Source organism: Fulmarus glacialis, unplaced genomic scaffold (genome assembly GCF_000690835.1).
Source record: "Fulmarus glacialis isolate BGI_N327 unplaced genomic scaffold, ASM69083v1 scaffold6279, whole genome shotgun sequence".
In the NCBI taxonomy this organism is placed as follows: Eukaryota; Metazoa; Chordata; class Aves; order Procellariiformes; family Procellariidae; genus Fulmarus; species Fulmarus glacialis.
This window is the reverse complement of record NW_009232569.1, coordinates 5,368-23,808: the sequence shown is the minus strand read 5'-3', so window position 1 is coordinate 23,808 and position 18,441 is coordinate 5,368. Positions and strand designations below refer to the sequence as shown.

Here is an 18,441-nt window from a genome sequence, read left to right as displayed (position 1 = left end):
TTATCAGAGAGTAAATGATGCCCTTGGGCTCTCTCCTGCTAGAAAATCAACCTGTTGCTGACAGTGATTGAAAAGATTAGCTTTCATATATGGCTTTCTCCAGCTGGTGTTCATGATTATTTAGCTGCTATTTTAGATGGGGAGGAATCACCTTTACCACCAAATGAGGTTTTACCTCCGCTTTCACAGATGGGCAAGGAATATATGTAGGCTGGCTCAGGATACAGAGAGATTGCCTGCAGGAAGCCAAGGCTTCACTTCAGACTGCAGGGCTTGGTATGGACAAAAGCTCCAGGCGGAATGAGTTTTGGGGGTCCTCTTCACTTTGGAGTCCAAATCTATTCCTATAGGGAACAGGATTAAGCAACATTAAAAGGTAGTTATGTGGGGAAAAATGAGCCTCAGACATAAAAGACCGTGTAAGTCCTGACCCTGTGAGCAGAGTCCTGTTAGTTTTGGTGGGATTCTAGTTTCAGTGACTGCAGCTCATGACACCCAGTCTCTGTTTAGTCTTGCAGCTTATCAAGTCCCAGAAGGTCCCTAACAAACTGGTGATTGTGCTGGAAACAGAAAAAGAAAAAACGCAGCGGAAGGAATATGTTTTTTCTGATTCCAAGGTACATACACAATGTTTCCTTCCTGCCAGCCTGGAGCAGGTACCGGGGTAGGAGTGGTGCAAGGGGCATTCCTTGGCAGAAAGGGGAACTGTTGAAGGACGGTGGTTAGCTTTGCAAAAATGAAATTTCTCCTTTGTTCTGGAAACATCCAGAAAATGAGCAAGTGTACTGTGTAAAGGGAGATACTGGGGAAGGCAAACATAGCTAGGTCCTGTCACTGAGGCAGGAGAACAGAGTGTCAGCAAGCAGTGAGAAGAGGCAAGGAGTCGTGTGAGGGTAGCTGCAAAAAGGTTCATATAGACAAACCAGAGGGAAGTCTAGGCTTTCTTCTGACCAGCTCAGCACTTGCTAAAGTAAAGCACAAGCTAAGTGCTTAAGAAAGTACCACAGGAAAGACAGCCTTTTCGAAGGTTTCAGGATAGTGGAGAGCTACTCTGCTCTTCAAGTGTGCTGGGAATTTCCTGGTTCAGCTAGTTTTTCAAGAGGTTGTGTTGGAGGAGTTAAGCATCTCGTTAATTGTCTCTGCTCCTCCCTGTCTAGAAGAGAGAAGGGTTCTGCCAACTTCTGCAGCAGATGAAGAATAAACACTCAGAGCAACCAGAGCCTGATATGATCACCATCTTCATTGGGACCTGGAATATGGGTATGGGCTCCCTTCTGAGATGGGCGTTCCTTCAGACACTTGCCAAAATGTGTGCTCACCTGCCATGATGAGCTCCAGACACTGTGTTTGTTCTGTAGCAGATCTGTACACCAGGGTTGTCTTCCACTGGGACAGGGGAAGAGCTAATCTCTAGGCTTATTCTTGCATGCGGTTTGACACTTCTCATGGTTCCAGTCAAAGGACCATAAAGTTGTCCCTGATGGGTACTGAAGGATTACTCCAGTGACAGAATTGTGGCTGGCACAAAGCTGGTGCAGCAGTGTATGCTATCCTCCACCTTGCAGAAAGCGCAGGAGCAATTCCAATAACTGCACGTCAGCTGCTTCTGAACCTGACTAGGGTTATTTTTCCCATTTTGGGAGAAGAGCCTGGTTCAACTGCTGTAAGCTGAGCTGTCTGTGCTCAGTCATACTTAAGGGGTAAGGTAAAGGCAGTGGCAGGCCAGGAGTACAGCTCCCTACCTTTACCTGGCTAGCCTTGGCCTTGGTAAGCTAATGAAAGAGAGGAAGATGGTCAAGGCAGAGTCGCTCCTTCATCAGTGAGTTGGGTGGGGTTAACATCTTTGTCATCTTAGAATAGTGTGCCCTGGCTGATATGAAACTGATAGGGGACAGAGTGAAAGTGAAGCCTATTATTTCTGTCCCCATGGGTTGTCTGTATCCTGGGTTTCACAGAACATACTCTGATTTACTTTGGTGTTTGATTTGTTAATAAAAGGTGCTGCACCTCCCCCAAAGAAGATCACCTCCTGGTTTCTCTCCAAGGGCCAGGGGAAGACCCGTGATGACACTGCTGACTACATTCCTCATGATATCTATGTGATTGGCACCCAGGAGGATCCCCAAGGGGAGAAGGAATGGCTGGAGACTCTGAGGCAATCCCTGCAGGAAATCACCAGTATCAGCTTCAAAGTGGTGAGGAGTTATTCCAGCTATTGCACGTAACTCAGGCATATGAGGAGAGTACATGTGCAAATAAAAGAGACAGAGGAATAAGTGGCATTTTGCCTACACCTCCTCCCCTTCCCTCCCTTTATTGTCATTGCATTTGGATGAGGAAGAGTGAACTGAATCTGTCTGTGGACTCCACGAGATCCTCCCCTGGAGCTGGCTGGATGGGCATATTGCTATGGACAGTGACCCCTCCGCTGCCAAAGCAGGGACCCTGCCATGAATCTCCTCTGCCTGCCAGCCTGGGAGCAAGGGACAGATGCTGAGCACCTGAGTCAAGTGCTGGTGATATTTTGACCTTCATAAAGAAGGAGACTAAAACTTTCTGAGCCAGCTGTAGCCTAGATCTCACCCTAGGCTATTGCACTTTCAAAATAGGATGTAACAGCACACAGGCACAATCATAAAAGAAACTGAACCTTATTAAGACCAGTTTTGGACGTTCCTAAGTTTCAGTGATGTCAAGAAACAAATCTAAGCGTATCTGGAAGGCCACAGGAGAGCAGGACTTATGACTCTCATAAACTGTATTTTGTGCAAGCAAGGCAATCCAATGATTAACTAGAAAATAGCTAGGTCCTTCCTCCCACCTTTGATTAAAATGACTGAAAGCAGATCCTGAGCACAGGAAGAAAATTTATGTAGGAGAAGTGTACTACAGAAGGAGTCAGGAAGGCTGCAGCTACAGCGCAGCTCACAGGTATGTGCAGAAATATAACCTCTAACCTTCCCATCCCTGCAGATAGCAATCCATACCCTCTGGAACATCAGGATTGTTGTACTGGCCAAGCCAGAACATGAGAACCGGATCAGCCACATCTGCACAGACAACGTGAAGACAGGCATCGCAAACACACTGGGTGAGGAACAGACCCAGTCTTGTCCAAAGGACTGAGATCTGTTCAGTCTGTGCCAACACTGTCCTTGAAATGGAACAGCTCTTTCTCCACAAGACTCTGACTACATTTATGTGGCACTAGTGTTACTAAAGTTATATCCCACTAGCACTGATTATATCTTACCCTGTAAGAGAGGAAATCTGTTTGTGTGTGTACTTAACGCGCATATATATATATATATATTCCCAGCAAACACCTTTGACTAGCTATTGGATTGCTCTTTCTTGGGTTTCACAAGGAAATTGCACTTCTTTCCCTTCAACTATTTTTTTAGCATCCTTAGAAAATTTGTTACCACGATCTGTGCTGTATGTACTAATTCTTTCTGTGCTGATTAAGTCAACTTATTTCTCTTCCCCATACTCGACTTCACTTAAGATGTGCTAGGTGCTTTATTATCTTTGCTAGACTCAGCCTGGAGGTGGACTGATTTCTTGACGTTTTTGGCTTATCTTTTCCAGGTAATAAAGGAGCTGTGGGGGTGTCATTCATGTTTAATGGAACCTCCTTTGGGTTTGTTAACAGCCATTTGACTTCAGGAAGTGAAAAGAAACACAGGTAAGATATATCCTCCCCTCTCAAAAATGGATGTTGACCCAGGGTGAAATTCTCTGGGCCATGCTTGGAAGGAGGGCCCACCAGACAGTCACAAGCATGTTTTCCTGACCATAAAAATTTGTTAAATGTCTCCTGGGAGGGAAACCTGTGCTAAAGACCCTGCCCACTGTGTCACCATTTAAATGTGGGACTTCTGCTATATGGCCATACCACATAGGTGCAGGTGAAATGGACAGCAAAATTATTTCAGAGCCAAGTGTAAAGGTCTTGCACAAGACTTGTGTGACTTGTCATGCAAGCCCAGTACATGAGGAAAACAGTTCCCTGATCTACAGTGTTTTGGAGAGATGTGGGAAGGCTTTTCGCATCCCAGAATAATGTGCTGAAGGGGGCTGTCTGCCTCCCCACTATAGGCAGTACTGTGAGCACAGGAGCTGACGTGCGCCCTGGGGCACAGCTGAGAAAGATCCTGCTAGGCAGAGCCTGCTGTCAGGAATACCAAGAGGGAGGCGTGTAGCACAGAAATATCCCTGCAGTGGCTAATTCTCTATACCCAGCTGTGAAATGAGTTGCCATGGTCTAGGCAGGTTCTGTGCAGCACAGGACTGGAAGGCAAAGATCCCGACATTGGTGGGAGATCTGTGCCCACGCTGGGAGGAGGTGGAGCAGTTGGAAGGAGTGGTTTTGAAAGCAAAGAGGACTTCAAATGAAGAGGTTGGCTTTGCCATCTTTCCCGGTCCAGGACCCAGAAAACAGATGGTGTGGGATTTCTGCACAGGGTCTTTGCCACTGATGGAATTAACTTCTATGGAAGGGTTCCACAGGGCCTGGAATAGCTGCCAAAATCTAGTTATGTGTTTGCTGCTGAAATCCGAAGGCAACAATCTAATGCTGGGTTTCTAGGACATGCAGCTCAGAAAAGCACAGCCCCAGGAGGCAACAAAAGTGGCTTTAGGACAGCTTTCCAGCCTTCCAATTCAGGTGGAAATAGCCTGATGCTCAAGGTAGAGCAGCCCGGAGCTGCTATAAATGCGGCTGCCCCTTCCTCACAGCAGGCTGTCCTCCTGCTCCCCGGGCCACACACAACCCAAGCTGCAGCACGAGAGCTGTGCTGCCTTACCGGTTGCATGAAGTAGGTTGGCTCACCGGGAGACACTGAGCACATTATCTGGGCCTTCTCCTGAGGTGCAGTGCGAGGCAGGGGTGGCAAGTTCTCTGCTTCTGATCTGCTCTTCTCTAGATGTTGAGGCAGGTCGGTTCCTGCCTGGTAAAGCGGCAGTGTCTGCCAGCCCAGGCATTTAGAAATTGCATGGCTATTTAGTATGTTAGGCAGACGTTTCTTGTCTTGACAGACGTAACCAGAACTACATGAACATCCTGCGCTTCCTGACACTGGGAGATAAGAAACTGAGTCCATTTAACATCACTCATCGCTTTACTCATCTTTTCTGGCTGGGAGACTTGAACTACCGCGTGGAACAGCCCCCAACGGTTAGGGACTCTGCGTGAATCCCTGGAGAGACAAAATACTGTTGCTATAGAAGCGCTATCTTTTTCTAATCTAGGGCAAGATGGCAGAAAGAGGGGAGGCAGAAGGGATTCCCAAGGGCACAAGTGTGACACCAGTTGAGGGAGAGCAAGGAAAAATCCCCTTGCCCTCTCCGAGGATTAATGGGCCCAGGGCACGGTCTGGCACGCTTTGCTGCTCCAGGGAGCATCGATTCCCCAAACCTCCCAACTCTCCTTCCCACTGTGAGCAAGCATCTGTCCCTGAACAGCTTGATCCAGAGATTGCCTTTCTGCTCCATTTGGTTAGCTTTTAATGGCTCAGAACAGGCCTTCAAAAACAGGCAAGCCGTCATAAACACTGGATAGGTTTCAGTAGGCGGGAGACAACAGCAAGCCTGGTGTTGATTGTGCATGTGGTTGTGTGTGTGTGTGCGTGCGTGTGTGCTTGTGCAGGGGATGTATGGGCACTTTCATGGCCTGTTCTGATAGACAAATGTTCAGCCACACAGCAAAGACTGGGGCCCTTCAGTGAAGGGAAAGGTGGGGAAGTGACAGGGGGTACAGCTCTCTGAAACAGTTCAGAAGCACTTGCCGGCTCACGAGTGAAGGGAGTATTTATAAGAAGGTTTTGCATCATCTGCAGCTCTGCTGTTTCCCTGTTGGCAGGAAGCAGAGAATATTATCCAGAAGATCAGGCAGCAGCAGTATCCGGAGCTGCTGGCTTTCGACCAGCTTCTCATAGAGAGAAAGGACCAAAAAGTGTTTCTGCAGTTCGGTAAGATTCTGAGTTTGTTGGCAGGTTCCTCTCCCATTTCCAGCAACTTTCTCTGCCAGACTTGATGTGGGGCAGGGTGTACAGAGCAGTGGCTGTCTTGCCCAGATGAGGGTTCTCAATGGGCCAAACTGTAACAGAGCTATCCCTCTGTTTTAGAGGAAGAAGAAATTACTTTTGCTCCAACCTACCGCTTTGAAAGAGGTACCCGGGAGAAGTATGCTTACACCAAGCAAAAGGCTACAGGGGTAGGTGAAAACTGATTTCCCTTCGGAAGTATATAGCAGAGCAGAGAAAGTAACTCCTACAGAAGAAAGTGACTTAAACCAATCTCTCCATTTTCTGCCCTTGTAGTGTTTTGAAAGGAGTCAATACAAACAAAAAGATTTGACACAAATATATGGTGCTTGGGCAAGTGAATTTCCTGTTCTTTTGTGAACTGGTCCTTTCCCTTCTTCTTGACATCATATCTCCTTTGGTTTGCAGATGAAGTACAATTTGCCATCCTGGTGTGATCGAGTGCTCTGGAAATCATACCCCATGGTGCACGTTGTGTGTCAGTCCTATGGTGGGTAGATAACAGATTGTAGATAGCAAAGCAATCGGTCTGAAACGGAAATGATTCAGCGCAGAGTCTGTAGGATCCCCCTGCACTGCCAGGCACTCAGCATAGAGGGACCTGATGTTAAACCAGGCAGAGTGGAGCCAAATCTCTCTGCCTGTAACTTTACAAGGTTGGGAATTAATTCTGTTATTCTTTTATATGCAGAATACCACTCAGACAGCTGCAGCTGTCCAGCTTCAGGCCACGCTGTAGGATCACTTTACACCAGTTACTTCTTGGCAACAACAACCACTTTTCTGGTGCACTTACCACCAGGAGCTCCTTACTTGATGGTGCCAGCAGGGCAGACCCTGTGTACACAGTCCAGTCTGAGAGGCTGGAGCTGCAAACATTTCTCTTCTATCAAAACATATTCTAGAAGGCCTGTGCGGTACCAAGAGCCAGTTCCCTTTCTTGCTGAGAAGCCTCACAAAAGTGCAGTGCAGGGAAGAGAGGAAACCCATAAGACCAGTTTAAAAAAAGACTCAGATACTAGTTAATGAAATTCCGTGAACTATATAGGACCAAGCATCTGAGTATAATGTTGATGGTTTCCTATGTATGGGATTGAGAAGAGGGCTGTAGAAGTCTCTTGGGGGGATAAGGTGGACTGGTCTGATCACAGCCTATGATGATGAGACGTGTGGTCAAACAAGCACCTCTAGGAAGTCTGGCATCTGCCTTTATACACTGTTCCGTTCAATGGACGGGGCTTGCCGGAACATGGTGTGTGCTTAGGTCAAGTCAAGACCTCCCTCCCTCACTGTTAATCTTGGCCTATGAGTTGCTCTGCAGCACTGAAGTAGCACCAGTGTATTCTTGTGTGATTTCCTGCCTTATCAGAGCTTTAATTAGCTGTGCATGTTGCAGAGGCAACCAGGAATCCTGCAAATGCTTTTTGTACTGGGGGAATCTAACACTGACAGTCGCTTGCAAAATGATATGGTAAAGTTGTGTCTGTTAACCAAATCTTTATGTATTTTCACAAAAGACTTACATTCCTATATACTAACGAGATTATGGAGAAACACCTTTGACTAGAGACAGTTACCCAGCGACAGTTACGTTTTCTGGAAAATTACCAAATAATATTTCTATCACAGTGATCTCACTGGAGCAGGGCAGTAACTATCCTCCCTTTCTCGTTGGCAGGCTGCACCACTGACATCATGACAAGTGACCACAGTCCTGTCTTTGCCACCTTTGAAGTGGGAGTCACCTCACAGTTTGTTTCAAAGAATGGTTAGTCAGGCTAGGTGCAAGTGTGCTGTCTTCACCTTTGGATATAAAATGCAGTGCTTTGTATACGTTGCAAGAAAAACCTGATTCTTAAAGAGTCCACTCAAAAATGCCCTCTCTTTATCTCCTACTGAAAATGCCATTATCTTCCCCTCCTCTTTCCTAGACTCCAAGTACACGGATTCCCAAGGGGAGATAGAGTTCCTGCACTGCTACGCTACTCTGAAGACCAAGTCCCAGACCAAGTTCTACATCGAGTTTCACTCTAGCTGCTTAGAAAGTATGGTTTTGCCCATCTTTATTCTTTCTGTCACAGTTCCTGCTGTTTGGATTAGTTCCCCTTCCTCTTGCTTTGATCTAAATAAACAGCTGTGTAGATCACTTGTTCCAGTGCAAAAAAGGGATGTCCTAGAGCTTTGTTGTAGTTTACAAGTCATCCTATACTGTCAGCAATACAATCCAAAACCCACAGCCATTCAGCTGTAATCCATGCTTAGACATGTAGCCTTCCACCATTTCTTCCATCTTGTTTGGCAATCTGATTATCTCTTTCTCGAAGAGAAACTTTCTTGCTTATCACCCTAAATCTCTACTTAGGAAACGATTGATTAAATTTCTAATCGTGCCTGCTACAAATTATCAGGTGCTTTCAAAATAAAGCATCTGCATTATGCTAATAAAAATAATTTAATTACCCTGCTTTGAAAAGAATAAGTCAGAGGATCAACTTAAAGTGAAAGGAAAGATAGTGATTTGATTCTGTAAATGGGACTGTGTACCCACCAGTGCTGCAGATTTTACTCCCTGTCCCTGGGCTGAGTCTCAGCTGTTTATGCAATGCGAGCCTACATGCCCTTGCTGTGGTTTTTTTAAGCGATTCCCCATCACAGGACTGCTCCTGTAAGTGGAACAGCATGCCTTTGGTGTATGCTTCATCACATTATCGCATGTCAGAGCGCTGTGTCAAAGACAGTTCCATAAAAGATTATTTTTTGGCTGTATCAAAATTTGCATAAATTTCTATGGAAACAGTGTATTACGAATCTTAAATTAGAATTTCAAAAGTGTGCTATCTTGAGTGGCGTAGGAAGAGCTGTCATGTTCTTATCTTCCAGTCCATGTATGCACTGAGCTTTTCAGTGCCAAGTTTAACTGTAAAATAGACATTAACAATGCTCCAGTAAAATCACTTATAAGTTTACTGTGTAAACATTCACGCAAAGCTCAGACTTTAAGCTTCTTAATACTTCTAAAACTTGTGTGCAAGTGGGAAAATAATTGTAGGACTTTTGGAGATCTAGCCTCTGAAAAGGATTCTAGCCAAGTTCTTGCTGTCTCTCTTTTGGTGAACTCCTTTCTCATCACTTTGCAGGTTTTGTCAAGAGCCAGGAAGGAGAAAATGAGGATGGGAATGAAGGGGAGCTTGTGGTAAAGTTCGCTGATGCCCTTCCAAAGGTAAACTGAGACTATGTTTCCATATCCATATGAAGAGAAGCCTTCCACTTGCATCCCATAAGCAACATTACGTCTTTTGCTTATATAAACATTACTTTCAGGAACATGGTTGTGGTCTTGTTTACACTCAAAGGGACTGTAAGAATGCAGGATGGGCTTAAGCTAAATAGAGTATGTTATAAGCAGGAAAGGACTTTCTTGCCAGTATGCTTTCATCTATATCAGGAATTTTGCTGGCCTGATTATGTCGCTCAGGAGTGTGACTTTTTTCTCACCTTTTCAGTGAACATAAACTATGCTGATAAGTCTTTTAAATAGGCCCTTTTTTTTTTTTTTTTTTTTAGTTTTAGATGGAAGATAAAACAGCTGTGCTGGAGTTTCTTTGCCCTGTGAGACAAAGATTTTTTTCTTGGTAATTTTGAGAAAAGTTGACTTAAGTATTTTTTACCTGTGTTAAAAAGATCATCAATGGCCAGAAGTAGTGTTCTGTGTGTCAGTGTCAAAGACAGGTCCTATCCTTGAGATCGGAGCTGTTCTCCATTTCCTGGCATGGTGGGAGCTGGAAGAACTATCAGAGCTCTTGGATTTGGAGCAAATATGCATGTCAGTATCCTTATGAATAGCCCAAAAGAAGAACTGCTGATTTTGGGAAGAATGCCTTACACTGAGAGATTTGGGAAAGACTCTACAATAAGTGATTGTAACAACAGCCAAACAGATTTTTGGGAACAGACTGTAATCAGAGTCCAGCTCGCTTCCTCCTAGAGCAATTTTCAGTCCGCACTGTAGGAAGAAACTGCAGCTCAGCCCAATGTGAGTGTTTGATTTGTAGCATTCTGTCTGCTGGGAGCGAGAGTGGGGGGGACTCTAAAAGCATGTAGCCTTCTACCACAGATCTCCAAACATCATCGAAGAGGTGATCCTGGGGGTGACATGATACCCTCATGGGTCTGTCCAGCTGAGTTTTGCTCATTGCCTCCCTGAGGCACAGGGAGGACGGTGTCCATGTAGACCACCTCTTATATTGACCCACATTAACTTGTCTTTGCAGCTGACTCCAATTATTTCAGACCCAGAATACCTACTGGATCAACACATCCTGATCAGCGTTAAGTCATCAGACAGTGATGAATCTTATGGTAAGTGCTTAGCTCTAAAGTTCTGGATGAGTCAAAATCTACTTAGATTTTTCCAAACCACTGAAAGAGTGGGAGAGAACAGAAGTAACTCTTATAGACTGAACATCTATGATGCTCTGACTTCCGATTTAGAACTCAATACGTACAAAAATACACTGTGGGCAATATTTTGTGAGGTAATGATGATTAGAGGAACATGAACTAGAAGCATCAATCTGTGTGAGCTTTACCAGCCCTAAAACAGCAGTGGCTTAAACAGAAAGTACTTTACAGGAATTAAATCAGGTGTCAGTTATTCAGAACATACAAATCCTGTTTCACTTGCACTTACTTGATGCATTTCTCCTGGCTACAGAAAAGTCATTGTCAGTGCTGCTTGCTTTCAAATTCTAACCAGCCAGAGACTGCAGTCCTTTTCCACAGAAGGCTCTTTGCCGAAATCCCATTAACTGAAATGGCAGTCACAGGCTCATGTTTTCCTTACCAGTAATGGAAGCTCAGAATCCTGTAGTCACCTGCAGGTGTCTGCAATGCCCAAATCCTTCACACATACGTGAAGAAGTTAAATGAATGCCCCTGATTTCTCAAGAGATATTACACGCCTTACTGTGATCCAAAGCAGATTCTCTCCAGTAACCTCAGCCCTGTCGGCATGGTGATAGTAGATGACTGAATGACTGACATGAGAAAGAGATTTCAATGCTTTTTTTTTTCTCAGTCCCAGGCTCATTGTGTCCTTGTCATCCTCTAGGGGAAGGCTGCATTGCCCTGCGAATAGAAGCAACAGAATCCTTAGTTCCTATCCATACTGTGCTGACACATCATGGTGAGAAAACAGGGGTCTTCCAAGGTGAAATCAAGTTACAAACATCACAAGGAAAACAGAGAGAGAAACTATATGGTAAGGAACGAGATCATCTCTGCAATGCTCGCTCTAGAGAATATCCATCTCAAAAGATTTCTGATAACTGTCAGGGAATTGAAAATTATCCTTGCAGTGCTTTTAGCCCCAAAGAGGCAAGAGCTTTTGATGCTACTGCAAGGAGATGTGAGTATTGTTAGTTCTCAGGAGCATACCAGTACTCTTTCAGAAAGACATAGCAATTCCATTTGGGTTTTTCTTTTTCATCATTCAAGTAAATTCGGCAGACTGAGGGAGCCCCCTGTCTGTCACTGATACTGATTTTATTGAGTAGTGATATCTTATTTCCACTTGCAGTGGCTATATGACAAGGTGCTGAAGCTCTCCCTGCTCCAGTCACCCTGGGGAACATCTGCAGAGAGCATGTGAGGCTCTCAACGAGCAGTTCTTCAGCTAAAAGATCACAAACTTTGCTTCTTTTCACCTTGCTACCTATTGTTCTCTTTCAGAGTACAAAAACAGCCTCACAACATTTACTATTATTATCAATGGTAAAATGACCTGTATATGACTGTTTGGGGGATCATGACTGTGTTTCAAGATACACACTTTTTCCTATGTCAACAAAACATGACATGTATTAGTGGGCAGTTGAAAACATAATAGCAACAACTGTTTAAAACTGTCTCACTGTCATTCTGATAGACAGAGAGAGATGCCTTAATACAAGCAGTAACACAGAATACTTAGGGATGCAGACTCTGAAGCTGCCAAAACACTCTTTTATGCCTTTTCTTTCCTTCAGATTTTGTCAAGATTGAACGTGATGAAATCTCTGGGCAGAAACCAAAGAACATCAGCAACTCAGAGCCTAGCAAAGACTGGGATCAGACTAACAGGTAAAGGGCAAGCAAGTCAGTCAGTTACAGAAAACTAGTTGGCTCAATAAAGCAAAGCTGGGCTTGCTGTGGGAGCAGTATTAACAGGCATGGTGAGCACTGGGAACTGCCTTTGTGGCTCTCTGGTCAGGACTGGTCAATGCTGCTGCGCCCAAAGCTTCAAAAGCTGAGAATGCATTAATCAGACTGGGTCCTTGCAGCCCACTTAAAAAGGGGCCTTTTACTTCCAACAGAAAGTCAAAATCTACTCATCTGATGGCCAGAGAGGCAGCAGCCATTGCTCGCTATTGGGGGAGTGCTTCCTCTTCTCCAGACAACCCGGGAAAGGAGGATATGTTACGGTAATCTTGCTGCTTTACCTCTGCCAGATTGGGGTGGGAAGCTATGCCTCTCTTCCTTTCCAAGAGTCATAGGACGCTTCTGGGTAAGGCTGTCCTTTCACTCCAGTTTCACAGGTACATTTCTTTGCAGGCAGCTTCCTGCCTTCTCCCTGCTAGCCTATATGGGTACACCTCAAAAGGCCAAATGTCTCTCCTGTTGTTCCAGCAGCGTATTCCTATGCTGCGCAATGCTGCCCAGTGCTGTGATTTGCCTTTTGCTTGGAGCTGTCCTGCTGCAGCTGCCAGCTGAACTGCTGGGCCCAGAAACCTGTAAAAGCCCCAATATGTGGCTGCAGAAGCTGAGTGGTCTCTGCAGCCTGGAAATGGAAGCCTCTGCCACAGCCGGAGGAACTATTTGCGGCTGGGGGAGGTGGCCTTGACCCAGCTGCTTCCTCCCCAGTGACCCAGGGGAGTGAGGTGCTAATGGGACTCCCACTTATTCTCTGATTCTGAAGCAACAGTGACAAAAAAAAAAAAGTGGGTGGTATTGAATCTAAGCAGTCAGTGGGCACTAACTCCTTTGTAGCTGGCAGGGAGGCAAAAAACCCCCAAAGTATCTGTGCATGTATCTTCCTAACAATATTTCTTCTCTTCAGCAGCTCCACTCCCACAGACATCAGCAACCCCAACTACCTGGGGATGGCTGCTTTCTCTCAGCAACCCTCTGCCGCCAGCCAGCTTAAGCAGATACCTTCACCAGACCAGCCACCTTCTCTCTGGAGCTACGAGCAGCAGCCCAAAGAGACTACCTCCATAATGGGACAGAGTCAGTCGTCCTCCACATCGCCCTCCTTGTCGCCTCTATCTCCAAAAACATCCCTCCAGCCTACAGTAAACAGAAGCATTTGTAGTCGGAGTCAAGAGTTCTTGTGAGTCTTTGAGTTTTGCACTGGGGCTAGTCCCCTCTCTCCTGTCATTCTGCACAGTCACTATTTCATTATCTGTACGGAGGGTTCAAGGTGCAGCATATTCTTTCAGTCTTTTATCTCTAGAATTAGAAAAAGATAAGTGAAGGTCACAAGTGCAGACATCACATACTCAAAGAAAACTAGTGTAGTAGTTCCTCAGACTTTTGTGAAAGGAAAGTCAAAAATATATATATGTTTAATTCCCTACCAAGAGAAGGAGAAGGCTACAGAGTTGACTGTAGTAACAAAGAAGAAAAGGGAAGAGTGTGGCATAGATCTTTCCGCTGGTTGGGAAGGAGAGCTCCTTCACATGTCATAATGAAGTACTTTAACTGAATTTCTACTTACACTACTATACAAATGTCCAGCTTGCTATAGAAGTTAACATCCATGTGCTGCATCTATCACAAGTCTTGATGCAGAATTTCCATCCAGCAATTGAAAATATCCCGTCCCTACCCAACTTAGTAAAGTGATGAGGCTACTCCACCCTAGTGCATGTAGGCAATCATTGTCCTCCTTCCAGGCCTCTGTTTCATAATGGCAGCTGCTTTCTGAGTCTGGGCTAGAGTTCACTGGTAAATGTACGTGTTACTCTATAAACCAGAACTTGCAGAAGTCAGGGCTGCAAGCACTGCCTCGATCTGTTATGTACCTAACAACGCTTCATCGTGCTCTCAGCTCTTTGCTCCTGCATGTACTGACTTCCAGAAAATAACTTGAAGCAAGGAACACAACTCATTTGAAGACACCCAAAGAACATGTGCCACTCTGTTCAGTGATATTGTGGCTGATCTTTTAAGTGTCGCGGCGGTTCTCCAGATGAAAGCCCTGCCGAGTCAGGTCGAGTCATACAAAATCCACGAAACCTCCCTTGTCCCATTGTACAGCTGTGCTATTATTCCATTCTGAGCCTCAATTCTAAGGGCTCAGCTGTGAACACGCAATGATTGTCTCACCCTATGGTATATAGCTATTACTTATATATTGTGCATTTGGGTGCATTAAGGAGTTTTATCCCTTCCCTAGGAATACCATGTGGCATTGGTAGCAAAAGGAGATTGACCTAGTTGTAAAATGCTACAGTGTGATGTAAGCTCTTATGTTAACTGTCCAGACAGCCATTTCTGCCAGAAATGAGGATTCTTATTAATATTTAAATTCAGATTTGTGCATGTCGCAGAGCCATCAAAGCACTTGGCACAGTTTGGGTCAGTAGCTTATCTCTGTTTAAAGAGAAGCCAGGTATCACTCTGACAAGACTATAGTCCAGCAGGGAGTTTGTACAGTACCATGCATATCTGCTCTCAGCTGTCATGTTAATAATGATTAAACAAAGTAAAAACAATACACAATTCTGTTCTCTCGCCCTGAGTTTAACAGTTATCCTGTTACCTCTTTGCACAGTCAGTTTAATTTTATCATGCTCATTTCCTATTCATTTTCTCTTTAAATCAGTCAGTGTCTCTTGCCTGCTCTTTACAAGTCTCCTTTTCCCACTGCTTTGATGACTGTAGGCCACCTGAACCGGGGAAAACCACAGCAGAATCTTTGCTTCAGGAGGAGGGACAGCAAAAGCCAGAGATGTTTGAGAACCCACTGTATGGCTCTATGGGCTCTAAGGGCAAGGTGGCATCAAAGAAAGAGCAGGACTACCCCAAGGCCTTGCGAAAAGAGCAGGCGCCACTGCCTGAGCAGAGCTTTCATCTCACAAAGTCACAGGAGCCTGAGAGCAGCAAGACCTCTGGCAAACAACCATCTCCACCTTTCCTGGTCCCCACACAGCGATTTCGGTCCTATACCTGCTCCAGCCAATCTGAAGAAAAGAATACAGGTGAAAAGACTCAAGGCAAACCAAAGATGACTACATCATTAGAAAACTCAGCACCACTCAAAAAACTAGTCAAGCCATCGAGGTCTGAAGTCAGTCCCAGCATGCAGGGACAGCTCAACAAGCCGCCCCTTCCCTCGAAGAGCCGGGCAGTGCTGGACATGCAGAACTCCAAGGGCCGAGACTATCGGGACAGTTCAGAGCTGCCTCACTCCGGGAAGCATCGGACAGAAGAGGGACCAGTCGGCAGGACAACTACACCGGTATGTTACTTGTGGGAATAAGGCAGGGTGGAAGTTTTATTAGGCTGTGGTGTCACAGCAGAATACTAATAAAGCAGTACTGGCTTAATCACTCTGCCCTCGCTCTGTATTTCCTAACCAAGCTCAGAGCACTGTCCCACAAACCTACAGGGCTTGCAGAGCAGAGGATGCAAGGGAGTATCTTAAAGCAATATTGCTGCAGAAAATGTCATGTTGTGAAACCATGGCCTTAGTTTTGCAGAAAGTTTCAACTATTTTAAGCTTAATGGCCAGAAGAGGAATGTAAATAGACAGCTACTTTGTTACTGCTTGTTTGGTGCATACTGCATTGTTTCTGAGAATGTCCAAACTTGGCCTGGCAGCACAAATCTACAGTATTGGCTAATAGATTTGCTTTGTTGTAATTAATAAAAAGATAATTAAAAGTAGTTATCTATGGGAAACACTTACCAACTTAGAACAGTGGTGTCCAAAAACATTACGAACCCTCTACAGAAATAATCACACATCTACTTTTCTGGGCTAGTGGTGTTTTTTGCTGTGTTTTGTTGTTTTTTTTTTTCCCCAGAACTTCATGAGCTGAATGAGAAGGAGTAGGGAAGGTCTTAGTAAATGGGTTTGGGAGAAAAAGAGAGGCCACTTGAGCAAGCTGTAGGATTTTTTTTTTTTCCTTCTCCATCAAAACTTTTAGAACTGACAATAGACAAACTGATGTCTTCTCTTGTCTCTACAGTGAAAATGACATGGCAGATGGCACCCTAGGAGGAATCCTGATGGGAAGAAAGATGGAGATTACTGCTTTGTTCACACTGATGTCCTCTGGTCTGGTTCTAAAAAGACTGGAGTTTTCATTTTGAAGGTGTCTCCCTCTCTATGATTATGAAAGTGTTCTAGCTGAAAAGTTTATCCTATGTGGCTCAGACCAAGATGAGCCAGGACCACAATACCAAATGCAAGTTAGCCTTTTGTAGTGTCACTTTGGTACTTCCATTAAGAGGCAGGTGGCTAAGTACGTGCATTAGTAAATGTTTTGAAAAAGACGAAGGTACGGTATAAGGACTAGGGCATGGAAAGGGTGTATTTAAAGACCCCCCTTTCTACAAAAGCAAAGTTTTTGTGTTACAGAATTCTTATTAAAGAGTGATATGTAAAAGAAAGCATTTTGAAAGCGGTACAGCTCCAAAAGCATGTCCTATCCATGGAGCAAGGAGTTAGGGGAGGGTGGGAAAAGTGTTTGAATAGCAGATGCTGATGAACGTCATACACTGTCAACGGAGCCAGCTTTGCCTCTAGTGTGAGCTCCCAGGCTGCGTACATGCATTATTCATGCAGAGTGTGAGAGCTGGCCCTTGGCACTGTAGCTCTTTTTTTTCTAGCAGATAGTGCTTTTGTATCCCTAACAAACAACGGGAAATATCACAACTACATGCAGAAATGGGAGAATAGGCAGGGTCCATAGGCAGCCTAGGAGTATAGCTGCCTGAAGGGAAGGACAGCAGTAATCCCAGCCTGTCTTACAGCAAGCGCTCTGCTTTTGAAGGACACTGGCTGGCTGGTTTTGTAGCATTCTTAATAGATTAATGCTGACTTTACACTTTTGTTCATTGACTGAGAATGAATAATGTTAACATACTTGTAATTTCTGTTATATTCATGTTAACTATTAATGCCATGGTTACAATTAGGCTATGCCTGTTTGTGACTTGATCGTTTCTATTGTTTCCATGTTGATTACTTAAAAATAATAAAATAGTCACCTTTCTAATCATTCGTTACTGAAAATTCAGAACAGCCTGCCACATGATTTAGCTTTAGTTGGGTGTTACACCAGCTTGCTCAGTGACAGTAGTCCCTGCCCCGAAGAAACACCAGAGGCACCGAAGAGTGCAGGGAAGATGCAACAATGCCGCTGCGATATTGCGACCAAGGACACATTTGTGTGTGTGCACAGACCCTTCGTGGATACAGCTGGTTTAAAAATTCTAACACCTGTTAGCAGGTACAGTTACTAATTGTATGAGTATAGAAAATGTACAGTAATTTTACTGGAGCAGAAGAGGCCAAGCATAGGCTTGTAAGAATGGGTGGAAGAGGACAATCTGTAAAGTAGAAATCTTTTAAAGAGAGAGGTTTTTCTGCTGTGCAGGTTGGAGTCTCAAGGCATCATTACTGAAACACCTGGCTCTCTAACCTACAAGTCAGCAAGACCATGAGCTTACATTCCTCTTGCTTTATTCAACAGAATTCTCTCTGTGTAATCCCCATAATTCAATAGCTGTGGTATTTCCCTGGCCCTGGGGAGCATTTCACTTTTCTATTCCAGATTGCAGAAGAACTCGTATGGCCACACAGTAAAACCTTCCCGGAGCAGGTGAGCTTTCTGTCCAATATGGAGAGTTAGATCAGTTCCTACTAATTCTGTGGCGTGTTCTGGTATGTTCAGAGATGGAAATGTGACAGGATTTCTACAAAAAGTTTTTAACTTCTCAACAATGAGACAGACTCAGATTTTCTGTGTTTATCCACTGACTTCCTAAGCTGTAGAAAAGAAAGTATATTCCCCAAAGTTTGCAAGATAAGCGCTTCATATAAAGCAAGGGTATCTTCTTGCAAAAATATTCTCCCAATTGGGAATATGTCTTAAATTTGGCACAGATTTGCAGATGAACAGAGTTTGAGAACACTGGACTTACTAAGGCATAATATAACATCCAGGTACTTGAGTTGGCCTGTCCTTTAGAAAGGCTTATTGCTGAGGGAGAAGAGAAGCTCTCTGCCAAGTTTACAGCAGAAAAAGATGCCTTACTATTCCCACGCCAAAAATGCATTACTTACCCATTTGTGGCTCCAAAGAGAGTCTGAGTTATTCTCTATGACAGGAATGATGGCAAA

General features: G+C 44.6%; 1 protein-coding gene across 1 annotated transcript in view; it reads left to right on the top strand.

Annotated features, from left to right (window-relative positions):
- Window positions 1–15,549, top strand: part of INPP5D (inositol polyphosphate-5-phosphatase, 145kDa) — a gene marked incomplete at its 3' end in the record, with an annotated part of 53,588 nt that extends 38,039 nt beyond the window's left edge. Inside the window, exons 10-27 of the mRNA XM_009584945.1 lie at window positions 511–617; window positions 1,158–1,260; window positions 1,999–2,195; window positions 2,974–3,091; window positions 3,592–3,688; window positions 5,041–5,179; window positions 5,864–5,972; window positions 6,129–6,217; window positions 6,456–6,537; window positions 7,726–7,815; window positions 7,979–8,092; window positions 9,185–9,267; window positions 10,319–10,406; window positions 11,158–11,307; window positions 12,074–12,167; window positions 12,401–12,508; window positions 13,144–13,416; window positions 14,973–15,549. Coding sequence (XP_009583240.1) covers window positions 511–617; window positions 1,158–1,260; window positions 1,999–2,195; window positions 2,974–3,091; window positions 3,592–3,688; window positions 5,041–5,179; window positions 5,864–5,972; window positions 6,129–6,217; window positions 6,456–6,537; window positions 7,726–7,815; window positions 7,979–8,092; window positions 9,185–9,267; window positions 10,319–10,406; window positions 11,158–11,307; window positions 12,074–12,167; window positions 12,401–12,508; window positions 13,144–13,416; window positions 14,973–15,549 — 2,618 coding nt within the window. The remainder of the gene's footprint in view (window positions 1–510; window positions 618–1,157; window positions 1,261–1,998; window positions 2,196–2,973; window positions 3,092–3,591; window positions 3,689–5,040; window positions 5,180–5,863; window positions 5,973–6,128; window positions 6,218–6,455; window positions 6,538–7,725; window positions 7,816–7,978; window positions 8,093–9,184; window positions 9,268–10,318; window positions 10,407–11,157; window positions 11,308–12,073; window positions 12,168–12,400; window positions 12,509–13,143; window positions 13,417–14,972) is intronic.
- Between the last annotated feature and the right edge of the window lie 2,892 nt (window positions 15,550–18,441).